The sequence below is a fragment of the Apteryx mantelli genome, chromosome 19 (assembly GCF_036417845.1).
Source record: "Apteryx mantelli isolate bAptMan1 chromosome 19, bAptMan1.hap1, whole genome shotgun sequence".
Taxonomy (NCBI): domain Eukaryota; kingdom Metazoa; phylum Chordata; class Aves; order Apterygiformes; family Apterygidae; genus Apteryx; species Apteryx mantelli.
The window spans coordinates 12,402,988-12,430,425 of NC_089996.1; the positions used below are offsets into that span (position 1 = coordinate 12,402,988).

General features: G+C 39.1%; 1 protein-coding gene across 1 annotated transcript in view; it reads left to right on the forward strand.

The window, feature by feature from the left end:
• Positions 1-22,115, forward strand: part of ANKFN1 (ankyrin repeat and fibronectin type III domain containing 1) — a 66,359-nt gene extending 44,244 nt beyond the window's left edge. Inside the window, exons 9-17 of the mRNA XM_067308403.1 lie at positions 498-630; positions 1,255-1,371; positions 6,180-6,395; positions 8,564-8,730; positions 10,193-10,343; positions 12,135-12,303; positions 15,804-15,970; positions 18,916-19,135; positions 21,319-22,115. Coding sequence (XP_067164504.1) covers positions 498-630; positions 1,255-1,371; positions 6,180-6,395; positions 8,564-8,730; positions 10,193-10,343; positions 12,135-12,303; positions 15,804-15,970; positions 18,916-19,135; positions 21,319-22,115 — 2,137 coding nt within the window. The remainder of the gene's footprint in view (positions 1-497; positions 631-1,254; positions 1,372-6,179; positions 6,396-8,563; positions 8,731-10,192; positions 10,344-12,134; positions 12,304-15,803; positions 15,971-18,915; positions 19,136-21,318) is intronic.
• The last annotated feature ends 5,323 nt before the right edge of the window (positions 22,116-27,438 follow it).

The window sequence follows — 27,438 nt, forward strand, 5'->3', positions numbered from 1 at the left end:
CTATAAACAGTTTTGCAGATATTCTGGCCAAATTACACTCAATTACACTAACGTAAATCCATAATAACCCTCCTGATTTCAACTGAGTTACTCCAGATTTACTCTGAAGTAAATGAGGGCAGATCTTAAGCCCATTAATGATAAAAAGTTTTGGTAAAATTTCTCATTTCTGGAGGTCATAAAGCCTCCACTGTGTACTCTTTACTCTGAAAAATTCTTATTAAAATTGATGTCAGTGAGTTGCCCAGATTCATAATTTATTAGGTTCTTGTAATCTCACATCATCTGAAGTGATGAGTTTCCCAAATATTTTTCAGAATTCACTGGCTGAAATTGCATGCTCCGTATGACACAAAAGTTAAGACCAGATGATTAGATTTGCCTCCTCAGCACCTAAAATCTATGATTCTTTGGCTAAGATTTGTATTAGCTAAGATTTGGTGTGGATTTGAATAGACATGAAAGGTGTTTGACTTAATGTTTCTCTCTTTCTTTAGGGGACTCTACTTATCTGTTATATTTTTTTACAAGGACAACTTATTAGTAACCAATGAAGATCAAATTCCAATTGTGGAAATTGATGACTCTCACAGTAGTTCAGTTACGCAAGATTTCCTGTGGTTCACAAAGGTAATAGGAGCCTAATTTCATATATCGCTTCTACAGATTTGGTGCTAGACTTTGCATGGGCCTCAGCTGATCATTCTTAGTATATGAAATGATGTCATTGAAAAAGCTAAATGACAAAGTGCTTTACTTGTCACTCATGTTAAAATGTAATTTTAATATACCATTTATATGGGTTAAATCCTGACTGGCTCACTGGTAGTGGCACAATTAACTATTTGAAACGTATGATACTACATAAACAATAGCTAATTGGGTATATAAAGGTTTTATAAACAGTTAGGGGAAGAGCCTAAAAAAAAAAAAGCTGGAAGTTTTAAAGATAATATTACAGTTATACTATCATTCAAGACATCTTTGAGCTATTTTTGTACCCCAGAGAACAGTAGATCAATCTTGCATGACCATCTAGAAAGCAACTGAAATAGGTGCATGATTTTTACAGAATGACCTCTTGTGCCTATGGTTCGATATCTGTTTCTATTGAGGCAACTCATTGCCATCATAGAAACTCAAACTGATGAACAATATCTACTGATTTTTGCAAGTCCAAAATGCTTTTATTTTCATTTCTGCTTTTGTAAATGCTGAGAACAAAGACTGACTGAACTAGACATGTTTTTGCAGCTGTCTTGTATGTGGGATGATATCAGATGGCTGAGGCAGAATATGTCTATATCCATGTCCTCATCAACAGCACTTCAGGCCAGGCAAAAGATGCTTTCAGCAGCAGCACAGCTACAGGTTGGTTGCATTGCATATTTTCAGCTACTAACTTCAGTGACTTTCTGGTATCTAAGGGAAAGTACTGCCAGCTGTCCTTTGCTTCACCACTCTGCATTGACCTATTCTTTGGAGTAGCATTATCATCTACAGTGAAATGAGTTACTGAGCCTGTCTTGCCAGCTGGAAGAAAAGAGTTACATTAAAAGTAAATAGTAGGAAAAAGAAAGGAAAGAAACAATAGTGGCAGAAGAGGAAACAAACAGATATGAAATAGTAAATAATGACCACAGATGTGGTGAGCCTGTGACCAGCCTGTGGGTTTGCAGATTGGGAGTGCAAGAGTTGTAACCCTAATATTCACTGCTCAAAATCCTTAGAAGACCTATTCATTATTAATATATTAATGAAACATTTAAACTCTAACTGAGGCTTAGCATTCCCTTGTGCTACCTGGTAGTAGGTAGCAGTAGGTAGCTTCTGCCCCCAACAGCAAGGACAAGTAGGGTGCTGAGGTTGCCAAAATGGGGTTCTTGATTCTCCTGTGGCTTACAAGCTGCTCAAGTACAGCTTCTAGGCCAGAGCTACACTGTCTGACAAACAACATGGCTATGCTGTTGTGGGTTGTGTGAGGCTGATGGATAATCCATATCCTGGGCTACAGGAGGAAGCAATCCTGGTATCCTAGTGTTTCTGAGTCACCACTGACACACCTGCATTCACAGCTGAGCCCCATCCACAGGGCAGATGACCCTTGTCACCTCCGTGCTGTGAACTATTCCTCACTCTGTGCTCCTCTTAGTCCTCCGAAGGATATAGGATGTGTCTTGTGGCTTTTATCTGCACAGATGTGCAACTTGTAGGGTCAGGAAGGTTGATCATACATGATTTAATGAAATTAATGTTGGTAACATTAAAAAACAAAACAAAGGATTTACATACCAAGATCCCATCAAACTGCCCACGTTACATAAGCAGACTGGTTCTGTGGGAGAAACTGAATCTAGTTCTTCACAGTCACAGCCCAGTGTTATCTACAAGACCCACTTTCTTCACTAGATGCTGTAGAGTTTAACAGAGATTGGTTAACTTTTATAGGCTTTCTTTTTTAAAGTAAAACACAGAATTCTAAATCAGGGGTGTAACTGTCTATGAAAGCCTATTGGTGGAATCAAAACTTTTCATAGAGTAGGTCATTCTGTATTAAATTCTATATGTTTTAGAATCATTTCTACAGAAAGCTGTTTTTTATAGGCCCCTGTTTAGTTCATCCCTAATTAAATTCTACAGAACTATTCCATAAGGGATAGTGTATTAAGGTGGTCTACAAAAGCAAAATGGACTAAGCAAAGACAGATGTTCTGAGTGCTCTCCCCCAAAACCAAAATCACATAGGATTGTCAGTGTGGAAATAAGAATGAACCTTTCATTAAGTTCTTAATTGGGCTGCCAAATTTTTAGGGTGAAATGTACCTCTGTGCAGAGAACCAGCCAGAGATGTATTTAAACCCTTAAGAACAGAGATGAAGACCGGTTAAATGGTGCATAGATCTTGTGCTGACTCCTCAGCACAGTGCTATTGATATCGTATTGTTAAGGCATAGGTAGTGATTTTCAAGAGACCTAGTTCTCTTCCAGCCCGTGCTACTGGTATAACTGAGTGCCACTTAATCCTTCTGTGTCTTGGTCCAGTATTTGTTGCACAAATAATAATTATACTTTGTGACATGATTTCTTCAGCAGAACATTTTGAGCTTTATTGTAAAGATTTGAAGAATGGGTTTAATGATAACATGAAATCTCTAGTTGGAAGGCAGACCCTTCATAAAGTATTTACTTTTGTGGAAAAATACGTTTTCAAAAAGAAGCGTGTGTGATTCTTACAGAAAAAGGATGCCCAGACCTCACTTTCTCTCACCTTTTGTTTGTACCGCATGTCTGGCTTCTTATTCTGTGTCTATGTTCTTCCTCAAAACTTTCAGATGCAAATAATTACTGATAATAATAGTATTCTTCTAAAATTCATTGATTTGAGGACATTGCATAATAAAAGAGTGCTTAGGTGGTACTAGTTTCCTATGTATTTCTTTGGTTCCTAAAACCCAAGCATCTCAGTGTTTCATATATCATTATGGCTGCTTGCATGCAACTCTTCCTGTTATACAGACAGAGTAACTGAGGCACAAGAATTAAATGAAATCTCCAAAGCTAACCAGAAAAATCTATGGTACAATCCTGGAGTTAATGCAGATCACAGAATCAGAATGGTTGATATTCATACTGTTAGGCTCGTGCTTTAGCCATACAGCCATCCTTCTTGTTATTGCCAGTCAATGTAATGAGCTAGGTTTTATAGCAGCTATGAGAGCCAGATACTTTGTGAGTATTATTAAAAATATCCATGTGGGGTTTGTTTTACATCTTTCGGCAAAGAAATCTGTACAGGAGAGCAGCCTTCCTGGGCAGCCACCTGTCTTGATTGATTTCCCCAAAATGTCCCGAAATATATGCAGTGCCAGCCTGCTGTACCTTTATTAGAGGACCACCTGTGTTAGGCAGCAGCTGCTTGTCAGTCCTCTGAGCTGTCACTAGAGACAGCTTTAACTGTATCTGCTGAATGTTCCCCGCAGGGTGGTTAGCTCAGCTTAGGTAGCCCATGTTCCTTTGGTTAGCTCGGTTTCATTTCTTCTGCGCAGATTGTCCTTAACAGGCAGTGTTAGTATGCACAGACCGCACTTTGAGATACCCACGATTCCTAGTACATTGTGCTATTACTTGCTACCGGAAATGTTAAAAGCAGAACTTGAAGCACGGAGATACGGCAAATGTGTCCGTGTGGGGTATATTGCTCTGTAGAATTTGTGGCAAATTTATTGTCCTTAACGTTTGTTCTGTTAGCGTGGTCCCCAGATGAACACATGGATTATCAATGATCTGCCAGCCTTTAACAGCATGTAGCCTAATGGGATCCACCAACTGAAGGATCTCAATAAAGTTTATATGGTTGAATACATTTTATTGAGGCAGTAACAGACTGACTCCACAGGAATTTAGGACAGAATGGAAAAGATCAGTGACAACACAGCTGCTGAGGGACTAGATCAGTGGATCCAGAGACAACAGGGACTGTAATTTTGCCTGCTGTTACCACCAGACAGCTAAAGCAAACAAAACACAAGGGATGGGATGTCAAGATGAGCATACACAAAACTTTTTTAGTATATGAATTAGCTATATATTCTGATTCATGGTAGGTACTCCCATTTTTCCTGCTAGAATGCCACTCAGAATAGAAAGTTGTCAGTGACAGTAAAGATCTGTTTGCTCTTTCATCTAGGCACATCCATATATTGTAGTGATTAAATCAATATGACAACTAGATGACTAACATCTGGCTGCAATGATTTGTCCCACCTATGGGCACATGAATTAATACAAAATATATACCTAAGATACCCAATGTTAATTAGTTATGGAGGCTAACCTCAACAGGCAGAAAAGTTTTCAGTAAAATAAAAGAGGATGTAGTGTAGCTAGTCTTCAACAGCATGCCCTAGAGAGGGATGCATAAAGCTAAAATAGCTAAGTTATGACACATATGTGGCAGTTACTGTGCTGACTATCTAGAGTTTATAAACAGCTTAATAATACAGTTTCTAAATAAATATTGTCTGCTAAGTGCAAATAAATAAATTCAGGATAATCTATCAGTTTACAATGTCATTAAGTTAATGTACAGCTGTACACTTCCCTAAACATACAGTGTGCTACATTGTGAATTCAAGTTTTCATTTTAAACAGCTCCCATCCCTATCCAGCTTACTGTAGATCTCTTGAAAAGTCCCAAAGTAATGAGCATATTTTAAATGTTAGGCATTTTTCTTTCAGACATCTGGGAATCTCTTCAGTGGCTGGTCACTGGAGTGAGTGTGTTTGCACCTATAAGCAGATGCCTTACTGTGTGAGGAAAAGGATTTTGACCAAAATATGTATTTTATGTATTTTATGTGGAGTCTTTTAAAATTACTTTTCTTTAATCATCACATATTTTCCTGGAGAGCTTTGCTTTAGTAGTTTGTTATTTTCTGCCGGTTTTGCCTAGCACATTCTTGGTATCTGAAGTAAAAGGAAAAGGGTCCATGTCTCTTCAGATTCCTTTGTGTTCCTTAGCACGCCCCATCATTTTAGCTCCAGAATTATTTACTTTCAGCACAGATATGAGGGCCTCTTGCTTTTGTTGCTGAAAATAATCTGCATCATTTTAAAACAGAGAACAGAAAACTGAGATTATAGTTAATGACCCTAGCAGAAGGCATTTGAAGTGTCCAGTATGAATGATTTGGGGATAGCAGAGGAATTTTGAATCTCTGACGTGCACCGGATCGCCCATTTGGATATGGAGAGGTTCAGATAAAGCATCTAGCTCTTCAGTGTTGAAACCGGAAGGGCTTCATGGATACCAAAGGAATCACCACTAGACCGACAGAGGGCTTTTGAAAATTGCATACTCTGTTTTTACATGGGCACAAATAGGGATCATTATGATCATACTGATCCATTAAACTTCGGACTAAAATTACTGGACCAAAAACACTGGAGGATCCATAATTGAGTTCGCAAATGCAGCCTGGGGCAAAATTTCTTCTATTGCCACTGAATGATGTGACCGTAGAGCAAGGGTTTGAGAAATGCTGTGTGTTTAGCTTTTGTTGAAGTCAACAAGAAAGCTCATTCTGATTTCAGTAAGCACAGAGCTAAGTTTCAAAAAATATTGCCCTCCTGGTATGCTCTAAATAACATTTTGATTTTATAATTTGCTTGTTTTCTAGAATTTGCTGGGAACTCACAACTTAGGCAGAGTTTATTATGAGCCAATCAAGGATCGACATGGCAATATACTGATAGTTACTATAAGAGAAGTGGAGAGTCTTTATTCATATTTTAATGGCAAATGGATGCAGATATCCAAACTACAAAGCCAGAGGAAATCCCTTTCAACTCCAGAGGAGCCAACAGCATTAGACATCTTGCTTATAACTATCCAGGTAGTGCTTTGCTTCTCTTACTCTATGTTGTTTGCTTTTTTAAGACATATGCCAGAGCACTGATTTTTGGAAGAGTCTTGTAGAATTTTAGGCCTTAATCCAGTGCCCAATAAAATCAATGGCAAGGCTCCCATTAAGAGCAAAGACTTATATTACTTCCAATGGGGCTAGGATCAGATCCTTATTATGTAAAATATTCATAAGATTCTAAAGAAATTGCTTTTAAGTTCTAGTAGAGAACGGTGCAATTTCTATCAGTTTCGGGAAACCACGCAATAGAATTCTTTAGGAAGGGATATAAAACCCTTTAAAATTCTCTAGGATGTTCTTAAGCACCTATACAGATGCTTACAATTTCTACACTCTGTAAGATTTTTCCATCCAGCCTTGAACACTAAGCCTTGTATGATTTAAAACCATACAATTCTACTTCATCAACTTGTTCTTTGTGGTTCAGATTTTCTTGGAGCTCAGTTTAGTTGCTAAAGAATTCTTTACTGAGCATATCTCTTATTTAATTTTTGCATAACATGCTGCACAGACTTTAGGTTTAGAATGATGCCAAAATAATGGATTGGTCCTGGAACAGGCTTAGCCACTTCCCACTTAAAAAAGTGAGCGTCACAGGTTTTCAGCACCATCAAGAATCAGGGTATCCATATTCTCATCTTGAATCTATATAGTTCACAATAAGATTAATAAATATTTTCTGTAGGTAACAGCAACTTGTTTCTCATGAAGTGTCATTAGCCAGTCTCTTTTATCTCTAAAACTAATGAGTTGCATAGTTACTGAAAATAATACAAGACATATTGTTGTCTTAGTTTCTTCTTTAGTCACCTTAGTTAGATGATGACTGCTGTGGCTAATTTTTGAATTAGAGGCATTTTCTTGCAGAGACTGTGCTTTTGATACCGGAAACTGACAGGCAATCAAAATACACATTACCAGGTTTTCGGAACATTAAAAAATTTCCAAAAGACAATAAAACTTACCTGATCTATGTTAGATTTACTGTATTAAAATGTGTTAAAGGTGTAGAAAAATGTCAATCTGGGCAAAAGTTTTATATTAGGAAACGCACAATACAGGCCTGATCAGATTTCCACAGAGATCCTAGTGGAAAAAATGTTCCCCTGATGGTTTACACATTCCTATCTAATGCCCACCCTTTCTTGTATTACTTGCTTAATCATGGAATGGATATTTTGTTCATGAAGTGCTTGTGAAAATGAGGGTCTAATTGCGTTGGTCAGAGCCAAGCATAGCATTGGCAGATAATTTGATGGTTCCAAGAGTAAAGGCATAAGGCCAGGTGCCTTAATCCTCACCCATTGCAAAGGCACACATTTCTAAGGATGGCAGCAGACATCGTTCTTAGGGTAGTCTTTGGGGATCGCTGTACATAGCCTTAGAAATGTCTCCTGGCTTCAGCAAATATGCCATCAGTATTAATTCTTTCCAAGCTCTTTTTGCTGATGAAGATGTTTGTTTTGAAAACATAGCCATTAATTATACTTTGCAAATCAACAGCCCCTGTGCTCATAGAGGTTTCCCCGTTGATAGCAAGTGATACAGAGCAAGTTTTTTGAGAAACCTAGGCTGTGACTCTACATGCATTTCTTTGGTGACAGTGCTGGCTTATGCAGCCCCTCTCTCCTGCCTTCCCCAGCAGACAGCTTTTTCCCTGTGCTGCTCTACTCCATCTATGTAGCTGTACACCAAAGTGAATCAGGGAACTGATCTGGCTGAAAAAATAACATAATAAAATAACAGCTTCTTTTACTGGGTTGTTTTCAGCTGAATCAGTTCCCTGACCCAGCTCACTGCTGAAATGATCAGACAACAGTACAGAGATGAGTGTTATTTAAGCTAGTTTAAATAGCACAGTTCACAGAATGTGAAACCTCAGGTTTTTAGGGCCAATTCCTGCAGGACGCAGAGAACTTTGAGTATCTGTGTATGGCAGTAGAAAGTTGTCCAAGTGCATCCAAACTACCAGAGATTATTTATATGCTTAAGCATGTGCTTAAATGCTTTGCGAATTGGGAACACTGTTGAAACAAAAAGACGGCTGTAAAAACATTTGCTGCTTTTTGATCCCATACTCTTCCGCTTATGTGGAAAAAAAATGAGATTTTTATGTAGGACTGTTTCTCTTAAAACAGGACATACTTTCCTATCACAAACGAAGTCAGCAACGCCTCCCTCCTGGCTTGTATTTGGGTTACCTTAAACTCTGCAGCTCTGTGGATCAAATCAAAGTTCTTGTACTGCAGAAGTTGCCTAATGTCCTGTGTCAAGTCAAAATCCGAGATAACAGCAATGTTTCCAAGTAAGTGAATATGTACGTATTTACACACACATATATGTAGAGAGAGAGCATTTGTGTTAACTTTGAAACAATTTGTCAAATTAAAAAGCAAATGCCAAGTTACCATTGCAAAACTACAGCTTTCAGCAAAGTTTGGCCCAGGTGTGTACTATAGAGATCAGTGCTGAACTAAAGAGGTGCACCTGCATATTTCCAGCAATTCTAAAGGCCCCAGAACATACACATACAAAGCCATTGGTTTCTGTGGATAGTATGCTGTGGTTGCTCAAGTGCTGATCCTGGGCTCTGCACAGTCATAGTGATCTTCCCTGTGTCTGTTGGTAATATCATAGCCTGCAGCCCTTATTCAGCCTCCAGTGAATTCAGTTCCACCCCTTCTGTTGATTTTCTTTCAGCACTGGATGTGGATGTTGCTGTTTTTTCAGTGTACTTTCTTGTGTAATAGCTGGTTTCTAGCCCTAATCCACAGCAAACATATGGCAACTGAAAACACGTATTCAGACAAACGCTATCAGCTATGGAACTGCTATGTACCGGAAAAGCCATTTTTCCACGAAAGTTCTTCGTCTGTTCCTTCCCTTGTCTTATTGGGCAAGTGCATTTATTTGCACTGCTGAGTCCTTGCCTGGTGGACAACACTTTTTTTTTTTTTTCTGGTGCTTTTTAATCCCACACAGTTTCAGCAACCAGCTGAGAATTTTGCATGATTCAAAGAGGAACTCAATATTTATATGGATAACAAGGATATCCAGAGTGTAGTAGTTAATGCTAACAAAAATTTTGGAAGGAATATAAAACCTCATGCCTCAGAGCTTATAACAATCTTTGATTCTTGAGGTTTAAGATCAGATCTTTATTTCGGAGCAGATTTGTCCCACATCTATTATTCATCCTGTAGTGGGGTTTCTTGTACTTTCTGTGGAACATTTGGTGCTGGCAGCCTTTCAAGACAGAATAATAGGCAGGGTGAATTAAGAATTTGATCCAGAAAGATGATTCCCATGTTTATCAGGTCTAGAATGGGTAAATGTCTAGCAAAAGAAAACCAAAACAGGAAGTTCTTTGGCTCCAGTGGGTACCAGGGAGTCTGTAACAGAAAACGAACTTCCCAGTAATTGTCACTGTTGTCATTTCCAATGCATGCTTTTTAAAAGATTGTGGTAGATATGGAATAAAGTATGTGGAAAAGAAAACCTGGAGTGAAAAACCTTAGTGAAATTTCAAAGGCAGTTGGACCTTCAGATGTTAGCAAGGAATGTTCAGCCTGATGTACATATGCTAGAAAAATTAAACTTTTCAAAGTTGGATTTTTAACCACAAACAATCGGGATTGCACAATTTTACAATGTTTTGCTATATGAGGATTAAACTATCAACAGATCCCAAATGCACATACACTGAATTCCTCCTTGTGCACTGAACTTTTGTTATATTTCTAATTTTAACTTGACTCAACATACAGAGATGAGTGGGAATGGATCCAAACACTTTCTGGCTCAGAATCTGTGGAAAGTATGGATCATACTTCAGACTGCCCTACTCAATTGTTCTTGTATGAGCTCCAGATGGCAGTGAAAGCTCTCCTTAAACAGATCAATCTACCTCCACATCAGGTATTTTCCTTTGTGGTATTTATCACCTTTTTAAAAACTGATTCTTAGGAACACAACTAGAAACTACAAAATGTGTAACTTTCAAGTAGGGATTAAATGGTAAGGTTGCAAGAGAAGAAAAGCAGAGAAGTTTTGTATCCAATTACTCTAAGCGTGTGTGTGTGGGGGGGGAACACCTCCAGGAAGAGTTCTTTCCCTGGATATGTGAACATATAAGGATTAAGAGACAAATTTTCAATTAGCTTCTATTTTTGTGTCTGTCAGCATATTGTGCAGCTTCAGGCAGGTGCAAACAAGCACTTTTTTGCACACATCTCTAGTGGTTGTGAGCACCTTTATACCCAGCTGGCAAAGAAAGATAGGTATTTTCCCAGGGAAGCAGGGCAATTGACTGTTCAGTGGAGGTACTAGCAAGGCTGTACAAAAGACCTGCTGAAGACACAGCATTTTGCAATTCTTTTATACACAGGTAAGCATAGCACTTCTAAAAATACATAGTACCAGGCCTCCAGATTGCTATGGGTAGGAGAGGTATCTGGCTTCTGGCTTTAAATTTAGGTACAAAAAATGCATATGTGAATAAGTAAAGAAGTCAGTGAGGATAATCAGTGATGTGAAAGATGCACGAAGAAATAAGCTAAGGAATTTGTTTCTTGTTTACACAAAGTCCATTGTATTTTGGTCTACCAGTGAAAGAGGGCTTAAAGTAGAAGTAAATCATCTTTATATTCTCTTCAAGGTCTGTTTGTGCAGCTAGAAAGATGTGGCCTTAAAATAAATTAATGTGCTTCTACATTTCTTGATTTTGAAAGGTTTAGGCTTTACTTGTAAAAGGAATCCATCAGTGCAGCACCTTCTAGCCTGGGAAGAGCCAAGTAAGACTCAAGTAAATCCAAAATTAAGACAGATGGTGTGCTGCCTTGTGGTCAGTCACTCTAATTCAATAGGGCTGTGTACAGATCTCTATGCCAGTGTATTTTCTTAGAGGTCATAGCTTTTGTGCCTCCTACTTTTTTTAAGCTAGGGACTAAAATACTGAAATCAATGTGCAGTTTGTTCATTAGGCTGCAGTTTAGGCAAGCATTTTAGCCTATCCATTGTGCATGACAGACAGGCAAAAACGTGACTTTGCAGTTAAACACAATTGTAAATGTTTTTGATGACTCAGGACCCAGCTTACGGGTTAATAAATTGAATTTTTGATTCAGCAGATTTATTTATGTATTTTTATTATTATTGTGGTAAATGGAATCATGGACAGTGACATTTGCAAACACAGAGTAAAATGCACTGCTGCACACAGCAGCTATACAGCAGCCTCAGGCCAACTCCTGTGTGTGCCATTTTCTCTTGCTGCAGCACTTGTTAAAACTTTTCGGTGCTGTGTTGAGGGAGAGTTGCATATTTCTCTTAACCGACCCTAAATTGAATCTTAAAGGTTTTTAATTGAATCCATTTTCATGTTTTCACATAATTATGCAATCATAATCTTGAAAAGCACATGGCATGTGATCATTTTCTGCCTAATAAGAAACATAAATGTTGTTTTCAGGGGGGTTGTGCCTGTGTGTGTTGTTTTAATGTGGAACATTGCAGCTTTAAATCTTTATTTTATGTAGTGACATGAACCCACATTTAGGGCCCCCCCCCAAATATTTATGTTTTATAAAAATTCCGAGCTTGATGTCGTGCAAATTTTCTTTAATGTTTTATATCATTTGGGGTGTTGTTTATATAAGTGCCATGTTGTAATTCTCTCCTATTTCTTCCCCCGCGCGTGTCCCTCTACAGGCTAAGCACTTCCGTCTGTATACACAGGAGGTGTTGGAACTGGGTCACAATGTCTCCTTTCTTCTCCTGCTCCCCGCCTCAGACGACGTCTGCACTGCCCCAGGACAGAATAATCCTTACACCCCACACTCAGGATTTCTTAACCTCCCTCTTCAGATGTTTGAACTCGGTATAGTAGCTTGCTTCACCTAGAAATATTAACCCAGTCTCCTTATAATAAAATCACAAAGTTGTATCTGTTTTCCCCCTTGTCCCAGTGGAGAGTCAATAAATCACATGATGGCTTTGGCAACAACACTACCTATAACTGTGTACAAGTTATAGAGGGAGCAGAGCAGTTAAAGCATATACTGTAGCAATCGTTATTGAAATGCAAAGCATAGAGAAAAGCCCACAGTTATCCAGTATATGTCTAAGTTTATTTGGAAGATGATGCTCTTTAAAAAACAGAACCAAAAATTATACACACGATAACAAGGTTAGAGCTGTGAAAGCAGATTCAAACACCCCTTTAAATTGTCACAAGGATAATTAGCAGTTTTGTAGAGGAGAATTTTTGCAGTTCCTGATTACAGATAGTCCTACTCAAGGTCCGGCACGCTCACAACTTTGTGAAAGGTCTGAGTGCAGTTTCCCAGGTCCGGGTCATCTCTTTCAATTTCTGAAAATAATTCAGGAGACTCAATCCTATTGTTGTGATGCAGGAAAAGTCTGTTACAGTGAGAAAGGCTAAAACACTGGACTGAGACTTGAATGCACTTCTTTAGGGAGCACATCCTGCGCTGGAGCAGATTCAGCTCTCCTGTTCCACTGCATTGCTGCCTAGGTAGGAATTCCCAAAAGGAGGGTTTTCCAGCTGTTTATCATAAGGCAGAAGAGATGATGCTTTAGCTCCAAGGTTCTTTACTCCTCATTTCTTCCTGTTGGGTCCACAGAGCAAAGAAAAGCTCCATATAAAAGCAGCACACAAAGTCTTCATAGTTCATTTTAGAAAGAACCTGATAAGTGAGGGGACTTCTGAGCCTTACACATTAATCTCTGCTGTTTCCTTCTGGCCTGCCCAACTGGGTATCTTACTTCTTTCCTCTGCCTTGGAGGAGAGGAGGAGATAGGAGCCAGAACCAATGGAGCCACTACACAGGCAGCCACTATAGTGTAGGTCTCCAGTGCAGCTGGGTCCTCAGTGATGTCTCTCTCAAGTGTTTATGTGACACCATTACCACCACCATCCTGTTTCCTATATATCATTGCAAAGTGCCGTCAGAGTCACTGATGTAGGAGAACGATGACTGGATGATAATGGAGGGCCTCACTAAGGCTGTGTTTCTGCAGTCACAGTAGATCTGTGACCTGCCATCATTCAGCAGCACAAATTTGATTTGGATCAGGCAGGAACATACAATTGTGTTTATGTCACATCAGCCAGAGCACATAAAGTGGTGCCTATGACAGCTTCAGGTTTTCATGCTAGTTAAATTAAGAGAGGTAGAGACAATGCGTGAGCTGGTGTATAGTCTGCCAGGGTAAAGTTACCCCTTCGAAAGAAAACTAAGATAACTGAACTAGCAGAGTTAGTTCAGTGCTTTGGGTCACATGTCTGTGGCACTTAATGTGACTGTAGTGCCCTAAAGCCAGGTTTACTATCTTCTTGACCTGCAACCTCAAGGTCTACAGTTAGATTCTGTGCATTAAGCATATTATTTCTCCCTAGGAGAGGTGATTGCTGCATTCACTGTGCAAATTAATGCATGAAGTGTATCATCTCTGGTGAAAGTCATCTCTGCACTAGAGGTCTTGCAGACTATTTAGCTCTCATTATGTGGCACACGGGCCCTGGGCAGGAGTCATTCTCTTCTCTGGGACACAGTTTGCATTGAGCTGATAAAGCAGTAGGCACTGAATTGGGATGATGTGGTGCAGATAAACATTCAACAGGGTAGTTTCTAAAATAGCGTCCTGGGCCCAGACCTCTCTATTTAGCAGTGTTGCTGCAGTGGGAAAGCAGTTCATGGAGGAAAGAACAGTAAGGAAGGCTGAATTTTAAGTTTTGACTTTTTTTTAAGTAAGCAATCATCTGACCAAATGCAGGTGACATTTTCTGTATGACTTATTATATATGTATCCCTGACGTTCTATAAAATGGTTGTGATTCACATCTCAAATATTAGAAGCTTCCATTCCCCATTAGCTGGTGGCTACCAACTATATAATTGCATAACCACAAAAGACTATGTTGAAGTAACATTTGTTAAAGTAACATTAAAGGGTCTGACTTAAAACCACAAAGGCTAGAAACTTCAGCACTGAAGCTGAAACCGCGGCTGTAATTCACTCAAGAGTCCACCACATATGGCATATATACTGTAAGACCACACACTATTCAGACTCGATCCCTGCAATATCTAGGCATCATTGGGAAGCCAGAAGGTAGAATTCTTTCTTTCACTCCCGTTTGTGGGATTTCTGTGTTCAGATTGGGCCTTTATTGTTATGCTAATAATGTTTCTGTGGTTGGATTTCTTACTTTTGGTATCATTTATTTGCAAAGGAGAAACAGATAGGATATGTATTTTTATTTATGTTTTAAGATTTATCATAAGAACAATTTATGCAATTTACACTTGAAACACCCTGAAAAATATCATCCCACAATCCAGCAGTATTAAGCCAGCTGCCATTCACTGCTGTAACGAGATTGTGCTGTATGCTTGAATTTATTGAAGTGCCAATGAATGTGGGAGTATTTCTGAAAAGCTGTTCTCCCTCAGCAGGTTTTGGTATGTCTGTACTGCAGTTTGTAGGGATGATTGGCAAGCTTTGCGTGAGGAAATGCAGGTTCTGGAAGAATACAGCTTTGAGAGGCTAGCTAAAGTCGCGTTTGGGAAGCTCCGTGACACCATAGCTGTTCTGCCTCGGCTGTCTGCACTAGCTCTTTTAGTGGTAGCTCAGATAGCTCTGTGCTACCCTGAAAAATTACATGAGGCAAGAGGTCAGTTCGGACTTTCCTCTGTTTGCCCTTCTGCATAAGAGGTCAGGGGACAGTGTGTGATTACTGACACCTACAAAGTTTTAATTGTTTCACCCAAATTGTGACATCCCAGAAATGCTTTTACTGCTGAGTCACTTGCATTTGAGTTACTGATTTTAAGTTAGTCTAGCCCAAGAGAAAGTTATCATCCTCCAGAATGATACTTTCTTTCTGAAACACTCAATTAAAATAAAAGATGGGTTCCATTTTCCAGTCATATCACTACTTGCCTGATAAAAGAAATTACCCCTTCCTGAAAACCTTTCCTCTTTTATATTCTTAGACTGTCACTGTTACAAGAACCCTGCTATTGCACAATGAACTATAAAAGCCTTAATATCAGCCTTTCTGATTAAAGCTGTCAAAGGCAAAATAGCCTCTGGAGTTGCATACTAAGGACCTGATTATCCCCTCACTTAGATATAAACTAGAAATGATTTGTTTGAAACCAGGGAAGTTACAGAGTAAACCAGTGTAAATGAGAGAAGAATTAGAGCCTGTATTATTTATTTCTAGCTTAAAGTAACCTATCCAGAGTGTTAGTAATTATATTGAATAAAATTTGTGTTCTGAAAGCTAAGGATTTCATATTTCATGACCAGAATATAACAGTGTTTCCTTTGCATTTTGTCTTTTCACAGTTCATTTTTGCTGTTACAAGGAAAAATTTATAAGCCTGTATTGCCGCCTTTCTGCTGTCATAGAGCTGGACTCTCTGAAAACCCAGCAGTCCCTAAGGGAAGCAATTTCAGACAGTGAAGTCGCTGCAGCCAAACAAAGACACCAGCAAGTTATAGACTACATACAGGTAATAGTCTGTTTTTGACTACTCCAAGGAGATTTTAAGGTGGCTTTCTTAAAAATTGCATAGGGCTGTAATTTGAAATCTAAATGGAGAATTATTCACAGACATCATAAAAAGAGCAGTTGTATCAGAAGTGCAATTCTGTTTTTATGAAACTCAAAACCCAGAACATGATTTCCTTAGTTGTTGCTTTTATACAAGGATTTTTATGGGTAAAATCAAATGACAGTTATACTAGACTGTTATAAAGAAATGTGTCAGTCTGCTTGTAAAACTGCCTCCCATCTATGTGAGGGAAGCTAATGGCCATTCATTTGGGTAATAGTTTTTCTCCATCTTAGTGGATTAAAGATTTTTTCACCCTGATAATATGTCAATTAAAAAAGTAAATGAAAATTCAGTCATGGAGGCGATTTTCATTAACAGTATCACAGTGAACAGTGCAGTTTTGTGTTAAAGATAGCAGGCTAGCCCTTAGAGAGTTGGTAGGTAATGAAGAAATACTGTTTCACTCCCCTGATGCAGTAGGACCACAAATGTTATCACACTTGTCTAATTTGCTTTTCCTCTGTCTCTCACACTAATCTTCCGGTACTGTTCCCAGACCAAGACTTAACCTGCTCATCTCAGGGATCTTTGAACTACACCCCGTTGTGCAGTGCAGCAAGGCCTGTACTTTTGCAAACCATTTCGGTGATTGATTATTTATTGATAAAACTGATGGCCTTTGCATAGTGTATTGATGGATATGGTTGACCTGTCTTTCTACAAGTGAGGCGCAGATCAGTTTACAGATCTACATTGTTAATACTCAAGCGACCTTCTCTTGGAATAGGGGCCAGGACAAGCATGTATCCCATTAATGGCTTTTGTGACCCTCCATATTTATGAACCAGATGATAATATTTCTGTTCCTCTTTGCTCTAAATTTAGATCCCTTTAGCCTTGTCCACACTGGAGCTGTTGGAAACTTGCATGGGGCCAGAGGGGAATGTTCCACTGTGTTTCCACCTTTCAACCATCTTCTCCCTCCTCATCTTCCCATTCTCACACCCAGAAAAGCTAGTTGTTCCCAGTGTATAGGAGCATTTGGGAAAATGTTACCCTTCACATCAAAAATAAATATATGTTTTATTAATACACATACACTGCATAGGCAGTTCTGTGTTCCTCTTCTCCAAAGTGTTCAGGTCACCTATGTATGCTGGGAAAATATAGGAGAGTATTTTAAACTTCAGTGTTTTGTGCTGAATTATTGTGACAGTGTATTAGCCTTGTCAGGTTTCCTCTCAAATGAAAACCAGCTGTATTCTACCTATTGGCAAAAATATCTCAGCCCACCGCATACCGCAATCTTCAGTGGTGACCACAAAACCGCAAGAGCATTTGTGTGATCCTAGATCTAAGACAGTGTTGAAGTCACTACACAAACCAAACATTGTAAAGAGTAAAGGAGTCTATATAAATGCAGCTCTGAAAAGGAGTCAGAGGGCAACTGAAAAGTAAAGATTAAAAAAACCCCAGCAGATAAGGTACTCAGCGTCTTTACCAGAATTTTAGAGAGCAAGACAAGAAACCTACAGACACTGGAGCTAAAATCTCAGTTAAGCTATAATTTATATAGCGTAATGCTTCAAATGTTCCTAAATTGTATAAGAACCACAGTTCATTAAAAATGACTGGCCCATTATCCCAGGAGACACTGTAGAATGACACCAGGGAGAAAAGCAATAGGTTTTGCATTTTAATAAATTGCATGCAGTTGTTTGGGGTTGGGGGAGGATTACAGAAAGGAAATACAAAGTCTCCAAAACCAAATAGTTGAGGAGTTTGCTAACTAGTCAACCCAATGCATTTTCTTCATGGGGCTACAAAGTCTGGAAATAAAGTAGGATTAGAAATGAATCCCTGAACCCTTGGCTATTCTAATTGGTGCAGATTCTTAGCCCAAATTAACTCAATGGCAAGGCTTGCACTGACTTCTCTGGAGCCTGGATTTCACCTTTACATAAATATGGCCTTACTAGGTCAAGCTAGAGATTCATCTAGCCAGCTATACTATCTCCAGCTGGGCCCAGCAAGAATTACCCTGGCTAAGTTTCTGGCATCTACAGTATCCTTTGACGGTAAGTTCCACAGCTGGATTATGCATTTCTTGAAAAAGTATCTCCAGCTAAGAGAATGTGCTAGTGAACCGGTCTTAGAATGTATCAATATACAGTCTCCTTTTCATTGATCCCTCTGCTATATCCCCATTTGATAACACTCACTGTGCCAAGTACCACATACTTTTGCCTATCCTTTTACTGACCCCCTTCTTTCCCTTTACATTCTTGCAGAATGTGGCTTGTGTAGCTGAGAAATAGTTTCTCTTAAACACTGCAATATTAATGTGAAGGCTCAGTCGTGCTTTAAATGCAGTAGCTTCTGCAGGAAGCAAAACTCAAGGGAAGTTCTAGAAAGGATACTGCAACAGAAGAATATTGTGCTCCCTGCTACATCCCATTCACTGGTTGCGGTAACATTTACTCAGTCATCAAAGACCTTGAATTGCTTGAAGACCTTAAAAGTGTTCCATTATCAAAAGACTCTCAAGATCCACATTAAACAGCATCTTTCCTCTCTGCCTAGATCCTTAAAGCCATATCCTGCTATTGATTTGGGCACCTGTCTCTTGTTGCCATCAACAGGCATGATTTAGAATTGCCCCAGGGTAGATTAGTACTAACGAAATGCATGCAGACCAAAAATGATGATAAGGGAGAAAACCTGGAGGTGATGTTTATCCTCCAGTCAAAGAACAATTTTCATTTTTCTATCAATGTCAGAGTTCAGGCCTGGATTCATCCCTCCTATTAATAAGAACCTCTATGGGTTAGGGAGAATTAATAGAATTAATATAGTCCAGAATTAATTGTAGTTTTTTACCACTTTTTTTCCCTCCAAAGCAAATCGATGAGATCTGGCGGGAAATGAGGTGGATCACAGAAGCACTGCAGTATGCAAGATACAAGCAGCCAGCCCCTGGCCTACCCATAAAGAAGCTTGTCAATCTTTCAGAAGAACGGACTCAAAAGAAAATCAGTTCAACATCGTCACATCTAGATTGTCTTCCTTCACCTCCCCCCTCACCTGAGACAAGAAGCCAGAGGAAAAAAGCTGTGAGTGGTAAGAGAGATTTTGTTTATCAAAGAAAATCTTTGAACTCACTTTTAATTAAAACAATTCTTGAACTTCATTTTATAAAAGGAGTGGGGGTTTTTCCCATGCCTGCCAAGGTATTTTACCAATCATTTTACCAATCATTAGCTACTCTAATATTTAGCTAATCTCTCTTCCTGAGAACCCTCTACAATCCTTACAATCATTTTTTGCTTTCCACTACTCAGAACACTTGCTTATCATCAGCCAACTTTGTTGCCTTGCTATTCCAGATTATTTAATGAATAGGCTGGATAGGACAGGTCCTACTACTAATTCTTCCATGACCTCCAGAATTAGTAAAATCCATCCATAGTGAAAGCTGACTATTACTCCATTTGTTTTCTGCACCAACGATTTGTTATTAATCTGTGGAAGGAGCTTTCCTTTCATCTCAGTTACAGCTTCATTTCTTAAGAACATTTGGTGAAGAATCTTGTCAAAAGCTCTTCAGAAATCCAAATGTGCCTATGTATTACATTGTCCACATGTTCAAAGAGTTTTACTAGATTGGTGATGAGTTACTGAACAAAAGCTATTGGCCCTTTCTTACTGTGCATGTGTCTTTTTCTTTGAATTGCTAACATTTTGCCCAGGATGGAAGTCATACTTTTCCACAGTCACCATTTGTCACCTTCTGTTTCTCTAGTACTACAGACATTTTCTTTCCATCCATTGACTGTTCCTTTGCTTTGAAGTAATTCTTTCTTATGCTCCTCTTCCTTTGTTTTGATGGAAGAAATTTTAGTGTCGATAGTCCAGTTTGATTTAACAGTCATTTTTACATACCTCAGAGTCCTCAGTGGTTTAGATAGGCCCTTTAAAACACAAAATTACACAAATAAGTACCCTCTTCATTGGCCATTACTGCTTCTCCGAACAGCTGCAAAATTAAAGTAATGAAAGAAATTAATCACATCAAATAAAGAGGAAGTAAATGAAACAGTAACACGTAATTTGCTAACTGAGGAAGGACTTTGGAGAAAAATGTAAAACATCATTCTGCTGGTCTATCTTTAAGCAATAAGTAAATGAAATGGTAGAAACAAAAGCAGCAGATGCTGCATTAAACAACTGCCATGACCGTTTTGGTAATGATAATTTGTTTTTCAAAGTGGCATTTTTTTACAGTTAAGAACAACACATAAATCTACTCTGATTAGATTAGATTAAAAGAAACCCAAAGACTATGGTGTCACACGCTTTGATTTGCTCCTTTACACAGTGGTGTTCTCTCTCAGCACCTCTCCCTGAGCTAAATTTTTCCCTGTATTACATACCATGAATGCAGAATAATCCTCTGTGCCTTAGCTCTGGCACCATGTAACCTAGAGCATTATCTTGCCCTGCATGGGCTTGATTCATTATTGCCCTGCTATATGGTAATTTACACTAGGTCAAAGTGAATAGCTGGCACTGCATAAAATGTAGGGTTTTTCTCCCTTGGATCTAATGTACACTATCCAGGGCAGCAGTGGAGCATCAGTCCATTCCAGTCATATATGACACTATTTAATATGTTATTGACCTTTCTGTATCCAAAGGACAACAGTGATTTCAGTGCCAACACAAATTTTGATTATCAAGTTCACATTTGAATTAAGCGTGTCAGTTTTGAATTTGAACATACATAATGCACCTGGTGGGGAGTTTTTGCTTATCCACCTCCATGCCTTGCCTCAGCCCTCTTCCACACACATACAGTTGCAACATATTCACAGTTACAGAGGTGTGAGTCTGGAGTAACCTGGCTGACATCTTTAATGAAAGGAGAATCTGGATTAGAGCTTCTCTGCCTCCCAAATCCCTACCTTTATAAAATTTGGTGAAAACAAGATAAAAGAAAACAGATCCTTTCAAAACTTAATCCCAATTCAAGTTCAGATTCTTCCCTGTGCTTTCCTTTCAATACATGAATCCTTTTGGGTTTTCCTAATTCTTACCACCACCTCTCTAGTACATCTGCAAATCCTTCCTGATTACTGTCTTTGCTGCTGTCTCCTAGGCTTATGGAAATTTTCACAGAAAAAATGCACATGTATTTTCAGAATTGTGGATATGATTCTAAGTCAAGAAAAAATATATAAATGGCATTTAAGCAATTCCTCTAATGAGCTTGTCTTGTTAGTAGTAATCGGTTCTCTTTTCAGATTCCCAGCCCTGCTCAGATGAAGAAGGCTGCTCTGAAGTATTCCTTCCAACTGACAGTGACTATGATTCCAGTGATGCTTTAAGTCCCAAAGAATTAGACTTGATATATTCTTCCTCAAATGACATATCCCAGCAGGCAGTCAGTGGCCTAGGTGGCAGTGCACCTGATGTTCTCCAAGTCCATGACATGAAGCCTTGCCTAACATTGAAAGAAGGCCTGAAAGAATGTAGTGCCTTTGATACGAATGCTGAATATTGCACAGAGTACATGAGCAATCTAACAATGTCAGGGTTTACATCAAAAGGCATCGACAAGTCCTCTAGCTCCAGGCAGCCATTGAGCTTTTTGGGTAAAAAAAAGCTAGGGAAACATCAGCATTACAACTACTTCAGCCGTCATCATCGTTGGCTACGTGTGCACAGTGAGACACAGTCTGGCTCTCTGTCTGAAGGCGTGTATACTCAGCATCTCATGAGATCTACAGATTTATCTCAAGAACCTACCTCCACTGAGCAGATAAAGATTCCTGCCAATGGGTCTCGGAGCACTTTCTTACCTCATGCATCCAGCCTTCCAGAAGATGGGAAAGGCAAGTATGAGGAATCAAGGCAGCATGTCCATAGGATACACGTTGAGCCTTATAAAACAACATTACTGGGTGAAGAAGGCAAGTCCTTGGCAATGAGCGCACAGTCTGTAGAACATAAGGGTGTGCACAATGCTATGCAACAGAAAATGGGTCCAGATGACCAGTCAGGTTCTTCTGTCTCAGAAGTATTCAGCAGCACACTTTAACCCCAGACTTCTGCATCTCTTCCCACTGCTCCACAACGAGATAGTGAGCATTATGCATATAGGGACGTATTTTCAAAACCATATTTAAAAATCCAGATCCTCCAATGGCAACTCTTGCTACTCAAAAGAGTCCTAATCTTTTGACTTCTTCACCACCAGATTTCTGGTCTTACAGGAGTATCCGTCATGATGCAAGCATTATTATTTGCATCTGCAGTTTTGCAGGTAGGGTCACGACATTCACCATGTAACAGAACACTCTCTGGCTGCAAATCTGGTAATCAGGTTTTGCAATTCTCTTAATTCCTACGTATCTCCGAGCATGCAGAATTTTAAGCACAAGTGGTTCTGCCTGCCAGTTAGCAGAAACTGTAACATCCTTGGTGTCGTCATGTTAGGACTGTGTCCTAAACTTCTATTAACCTGTTTTCCTCCATTTCCTATGACTTTTTCTACTTCTCAGCCTGCTTCTTGAATAGATTTAGTTTGCATACAGTTAAACTACTAACTGGTCTAGTAACACAGTTATCCCAGAGTTTCTAGCCATTTAGAGAACTGAAAATTATCTGACAATTATTATCACTGAAGGTTTTGCTTCAGGAGCTTAGATTTCAAATGAGATAAGTAGCAAGTTATTTTAAAAGCCTAGAAGGCAGGGAGTGAACCTTTAAGGTCAAGAGCAGAAAGAATGAGGCCAAGCTCTGAATGAATAATATGCAGGGTCTAAATGAGACTGAAGTGAAGCTCGGTCTTTTCCTTTGCCCACCACCCAAGAGTGCATTTCTTTACATTGCAGGCACCCTCAGACACCCATTGGAAAGAAATGCACCAACTTTTGTTCCTGAATACTCACTGTAATCTCCAGGGGTATTTGATCACTATGTCTGAATTTGGAATATTCTGGCAATTCAGATTAGGGAATTTGGGTGCAATTTGAATCTAAGATTTTTTATTTGAGTCCACCTCTGATGGCTCAATAAATATTAATATCATTAAGAGGGTGAGAGATGGTGTTTTAGCATGCCATATTTGCCTAAAGGCAGATCACAGTGAGTCATGATTTTGTCCTTTGCAATCAGAGTAAGACAGAATAAGTACTACAGAAGATGATCTCAGAAATGTAATCAATATTAATAAGAGCCATAACATTTGGAGAACTAATGAACTAATATGGAGAGAAACCCCAGCTGTTGTACAAGCTTTATTTTTTCTTAAACAGTTCTTGAAGTTTAATTTTATAGGCCACATTCCTGCTGGTTAAATTCCCTCACTCCATGTTTGCGCAGCCTTCTCCCTTTCAATTTTTCAGCCTCCAGGTGGATGCATTCTGAGGCCTCCAATAAAGAGATTTGAGTTAAATAGTTGAGTTTACAAGTCCTTGAGGTGAAGGTAAGGATTTGGGCCCATGATCTGTGGTCCTTATTAAAATAGCACTTCCATAACCCCAGTGCTATTAAAATCCCTGAGCACTCAATCCATAAATTCAAAAATAAATGTTATTCACTATTTTATGCTTGGTCAGTATGCGGAAGCCAAGAAGAGTCTTTACTGTGATATAAGGGAGAAAACTTTCTATAAGGGTTTTACATTTGTAATTCCTGTTTTTTGGGAGAGGGAAGTTAGCTTTTTGCACCAAAAATATTCATTACCTGATCCAAAGCTCAGTGAGGATGGAAAGGCTTCCATTCACTTCCAGAGGCTTTGAATGAGACCCACACTGAAAATTCCTGTGGGTGTGAAGGTGAAGGGGGGGAGAAACGTCAGTGCCAACTTGCAGCTAGAAGGGCATACATTGTACATTTTACACCACATGGAATTGCATGGGGAAAACCTGACTCAGACACCATAGAACCAAACAGGGTGTTTTACTGTCATAGTACCAGCTTTTTTCATTAGATTATTATGTTCATTAGCAAAATGTTCTTTATGAGAGCCAGAGCAATGTAATGCTTATTTTCAGATGTCAGAACACTTTATACTGTTTTCGAGTATAAAGCACCTAGCCCAGGCTCCCCAACCTGTTCAGCCTCTAATCAAAACTGCCACAGAACTGTTTATTAAGGAATAAAAATAACAATATGTTGAGGCCATATGTTTTTTCAGAAAATGATGAGATAAAATGAGATGTTCCCAAAATGAAACCCACCTTGCTTTTCTGTGGCTCTTCAGGAACAGTGAGTTTGCTAGAAGTGGCAAAATCTACAGCAGAAGAACAAGCACACACTACTAGTTAGATAGGGATGTAAAAATGTCTGTTATCTACTCTTGTTGATGGACTTTTCTAGTAGTCAAGTATCTAATAAAGAGCTGGATTCATTGATGGTAGAAAGGGCTTGACTTCGGAATAACTATCCCTACCTGTGCTAAGAGAGAATTTGACCCTGGGAGTGCAGACACCAGCCACAATCGAACCCATCTTGGTTTTAACCTTGTTATATGGAAGTGATGTTTATGTGATACCTAACGGGACATGCTTCCTTGATTCTGCTCCCTCCATACTGAGGTTCTTCCACATACTTTAATAGTTGAAGCAGTGAGTGATAGTTCTGACCTTAAATGCTTTTGGTTGTAAAGCACTGAGTTCTCTTTTTGTGGCAATATTTGTTCTTAATTCTAACTTGCTATCCCTACCTATTCAGTGAGTCGTTGAGTAAGGTAGCTCCCTAAAAGAATAGTTATGAGCACCCAGAGAAAAATAAATAGTAGTAAGAGGTGCCTTTCAAGCATGGTCACAATACTAACTATACTGCTTCTGCAGTGTTCTTAGGAACCTTTTCTCCAGTTTGAGCACAGGTCCCTCTCCAAGGAATCTTGCATAGACACAGCAAATACTGAGGCTCAGAGACCACAGCGTACTAGAACTTCAGTAGCCAGCAGACAGCTCCACTGCAATGATAAGTCTGTACCCAGTACCCGCTTACATCACCTGAAGCTCTACCCTAAAATGGGTACTTAGGCTTTGCAAATTTCTGGATATCAATCTTTCTTATTCTTAAATCTTGCCACAGAAATTTTGTCCTGCATTTTCCAGGGAGTATATTTTCCCCTGGGCTGAACACACTCCCTGCTATTTCTAGACATGATTGGACTGGCCAGAAAAAAAAGATAATGTTTTCATATTATGCCCCCATAAATAAACTATGGACCAGTATCTCCTGTGTTCTAAAACTTCCTGGTTTCTGCTGGCAGTAAGAATGATATAGGTAAACTGCAAGGTTTATACTCACAATTCATTGCATCCACAAGACAGTAGTCTGCCCATGGGTAGTTTGTCTCAAGAAACCCGTGGCTGACAGCATGTATCTCCCATGCTTGCGTGGTGTTTTGCCTTTTTTAGATATTAATTAACAACTGAATTTTCTATGTAGTAAGAGCATACACAGAGAAATCTATAAATTAATCCTTCACTGCTGAAGCATAAATATTTTTAAATACAGCCATTAAAGGGGGAGGGAGAGGATGGAATATTTTATCCTGAACATTTATGTTTAGAGTATTTAAATCCCAGTGTTTTGGAAAGAGATGGTGCATCTTTAAATTCCCTAGGGTATAAAGAAATGCATTAAGTTGCTGGTCAACTCTTTTAAGGTGTTTAAACACATGGCTCATGACTGTTATGTAAAACTTCAATACAGCCTTACAAACAAGGGTATAGTGTATTTGAAAATATGGTATACAGCTTGGAAACTCACTCTGAATTTCTCTGAGGTGTTGAACTTTGCCATCAGCAAAAAGTATTTTTAGAAAAGGGGCCTTGAATTTTTAGACAACAGAGATTTCATCAAGTTTGGGTCTCTGATTTTTCCACTACAGCAAAACTTTAAATAGCTAGAATAACTTACAAATATACTTACAAATATTACTTTATTTGTAAGTATAATTTATCTTTTGATTCCATAAAGTAGAAATCATAAGGCTAAATCCTGCCTAGACACGGGAAGCAGGGCTGTTGGTCCTGCTGAATTCCCTGCAAAAACCAAGGGCAGCATTCCCCAAGGCAGGCTGAGAGTTGTGCTGGGGAAATGTGCTCTGGCCAGTAGTTTTGCCGCTCTTTTGTGCAGGCACAAGCTACAGCCACCGCTTCTGCTAGCTGCGACTTACCGCTTGCAGAGTCATTAGGGGTCTTGTTGATTTGACTAGGCTTTGGAGCAGGCCCCACATGCTACTGGAAGCTATATAGCTACTGCTAACTCAGAGATCATCTCCCATCAGTACCGACGTTCATGAGCTCTCACCCAGCTAGCTGTCTCTCATACTGTACTTTTGGGGTGAAATAAGAGCCAGGCTGGAATAGCTTCCTCAGCCTTTTTGTATCACAGCATCTTAGGCAAGACTTAGCCTTTAACCCAATCATCCTATAATAGAGTAATGTGTTATTAAGCTTGTCTGTCACTAGGCTACAGAAAACCTCCTATTTTGCTGGTCAAATAAGAATAATAATTTTTAATATTTATTGTTATTTTCATTTTCTTTTTTTGAAAAAGTTTTATGAAATTGATCTAAAATAAGAGAAAGTGATTGGTGTAGCACTAATTACCTTCAACTGTGAACTGTAGTAATTTATTAAGCACACTTTAAGCTAAATGGCACAGACTTTTTGTGTTTTACTTTATATAGAGGTCAGTTTGGGTCCAAGCCTGCTGTCCTTGGACCTCATTTCAGGTTCTTTTGCACCAATGTGAATCAAGAAGAGTAGGTCCACTGAAGCTGAGTCAGATATTACCTAGTATAAATCGGTATAGCTCCACTCACTCAGGAGGCTGGCTTAATACAGCCGAGGATCTGGATCAGTGGAGTTATCATGAAAACAACACAGTAATGCTGGTTTAAAAAAAAATACATGCAAAAAAGACAAAAGTTTGTTTATCTCGTGGAATATTGCCGCAGAGGTCAAAGGGACCATTGTCGGAGGAGGGCGCAGAGCCAGCCCACCATGCTGCTGTGTTACGAGTTGTACTGCGATGGGAACAGGTACTGCATAATACAGTGCTACATTTTATAATAGGGACCAGATTTCACTCCCATATTATGCAAATGAATCTCCTGGCGAATGCAATGGGAGTGCCATGAAGGATTTGTCCCCCAGTTATTTAACTGAAAAATGAAGACTGTTTAGGGTTGTTGGGGACTGGGGGGAGGGGAAGAGGGGTTGCTTGTTTTTTTCCCCTCAGAGAAAAAGTAGTTTAAGTGAAATGTGCAAGGCAGTGTTTAATTGCTTCCTGCCTTGTTTGTACATAGCAATTTGGCTGTTTATTGGTTGTCTTTGTTCAGATTTTTATTGTAACTTGTTGCTATATATGCAACCAAGTGTATGTTAAAGTTT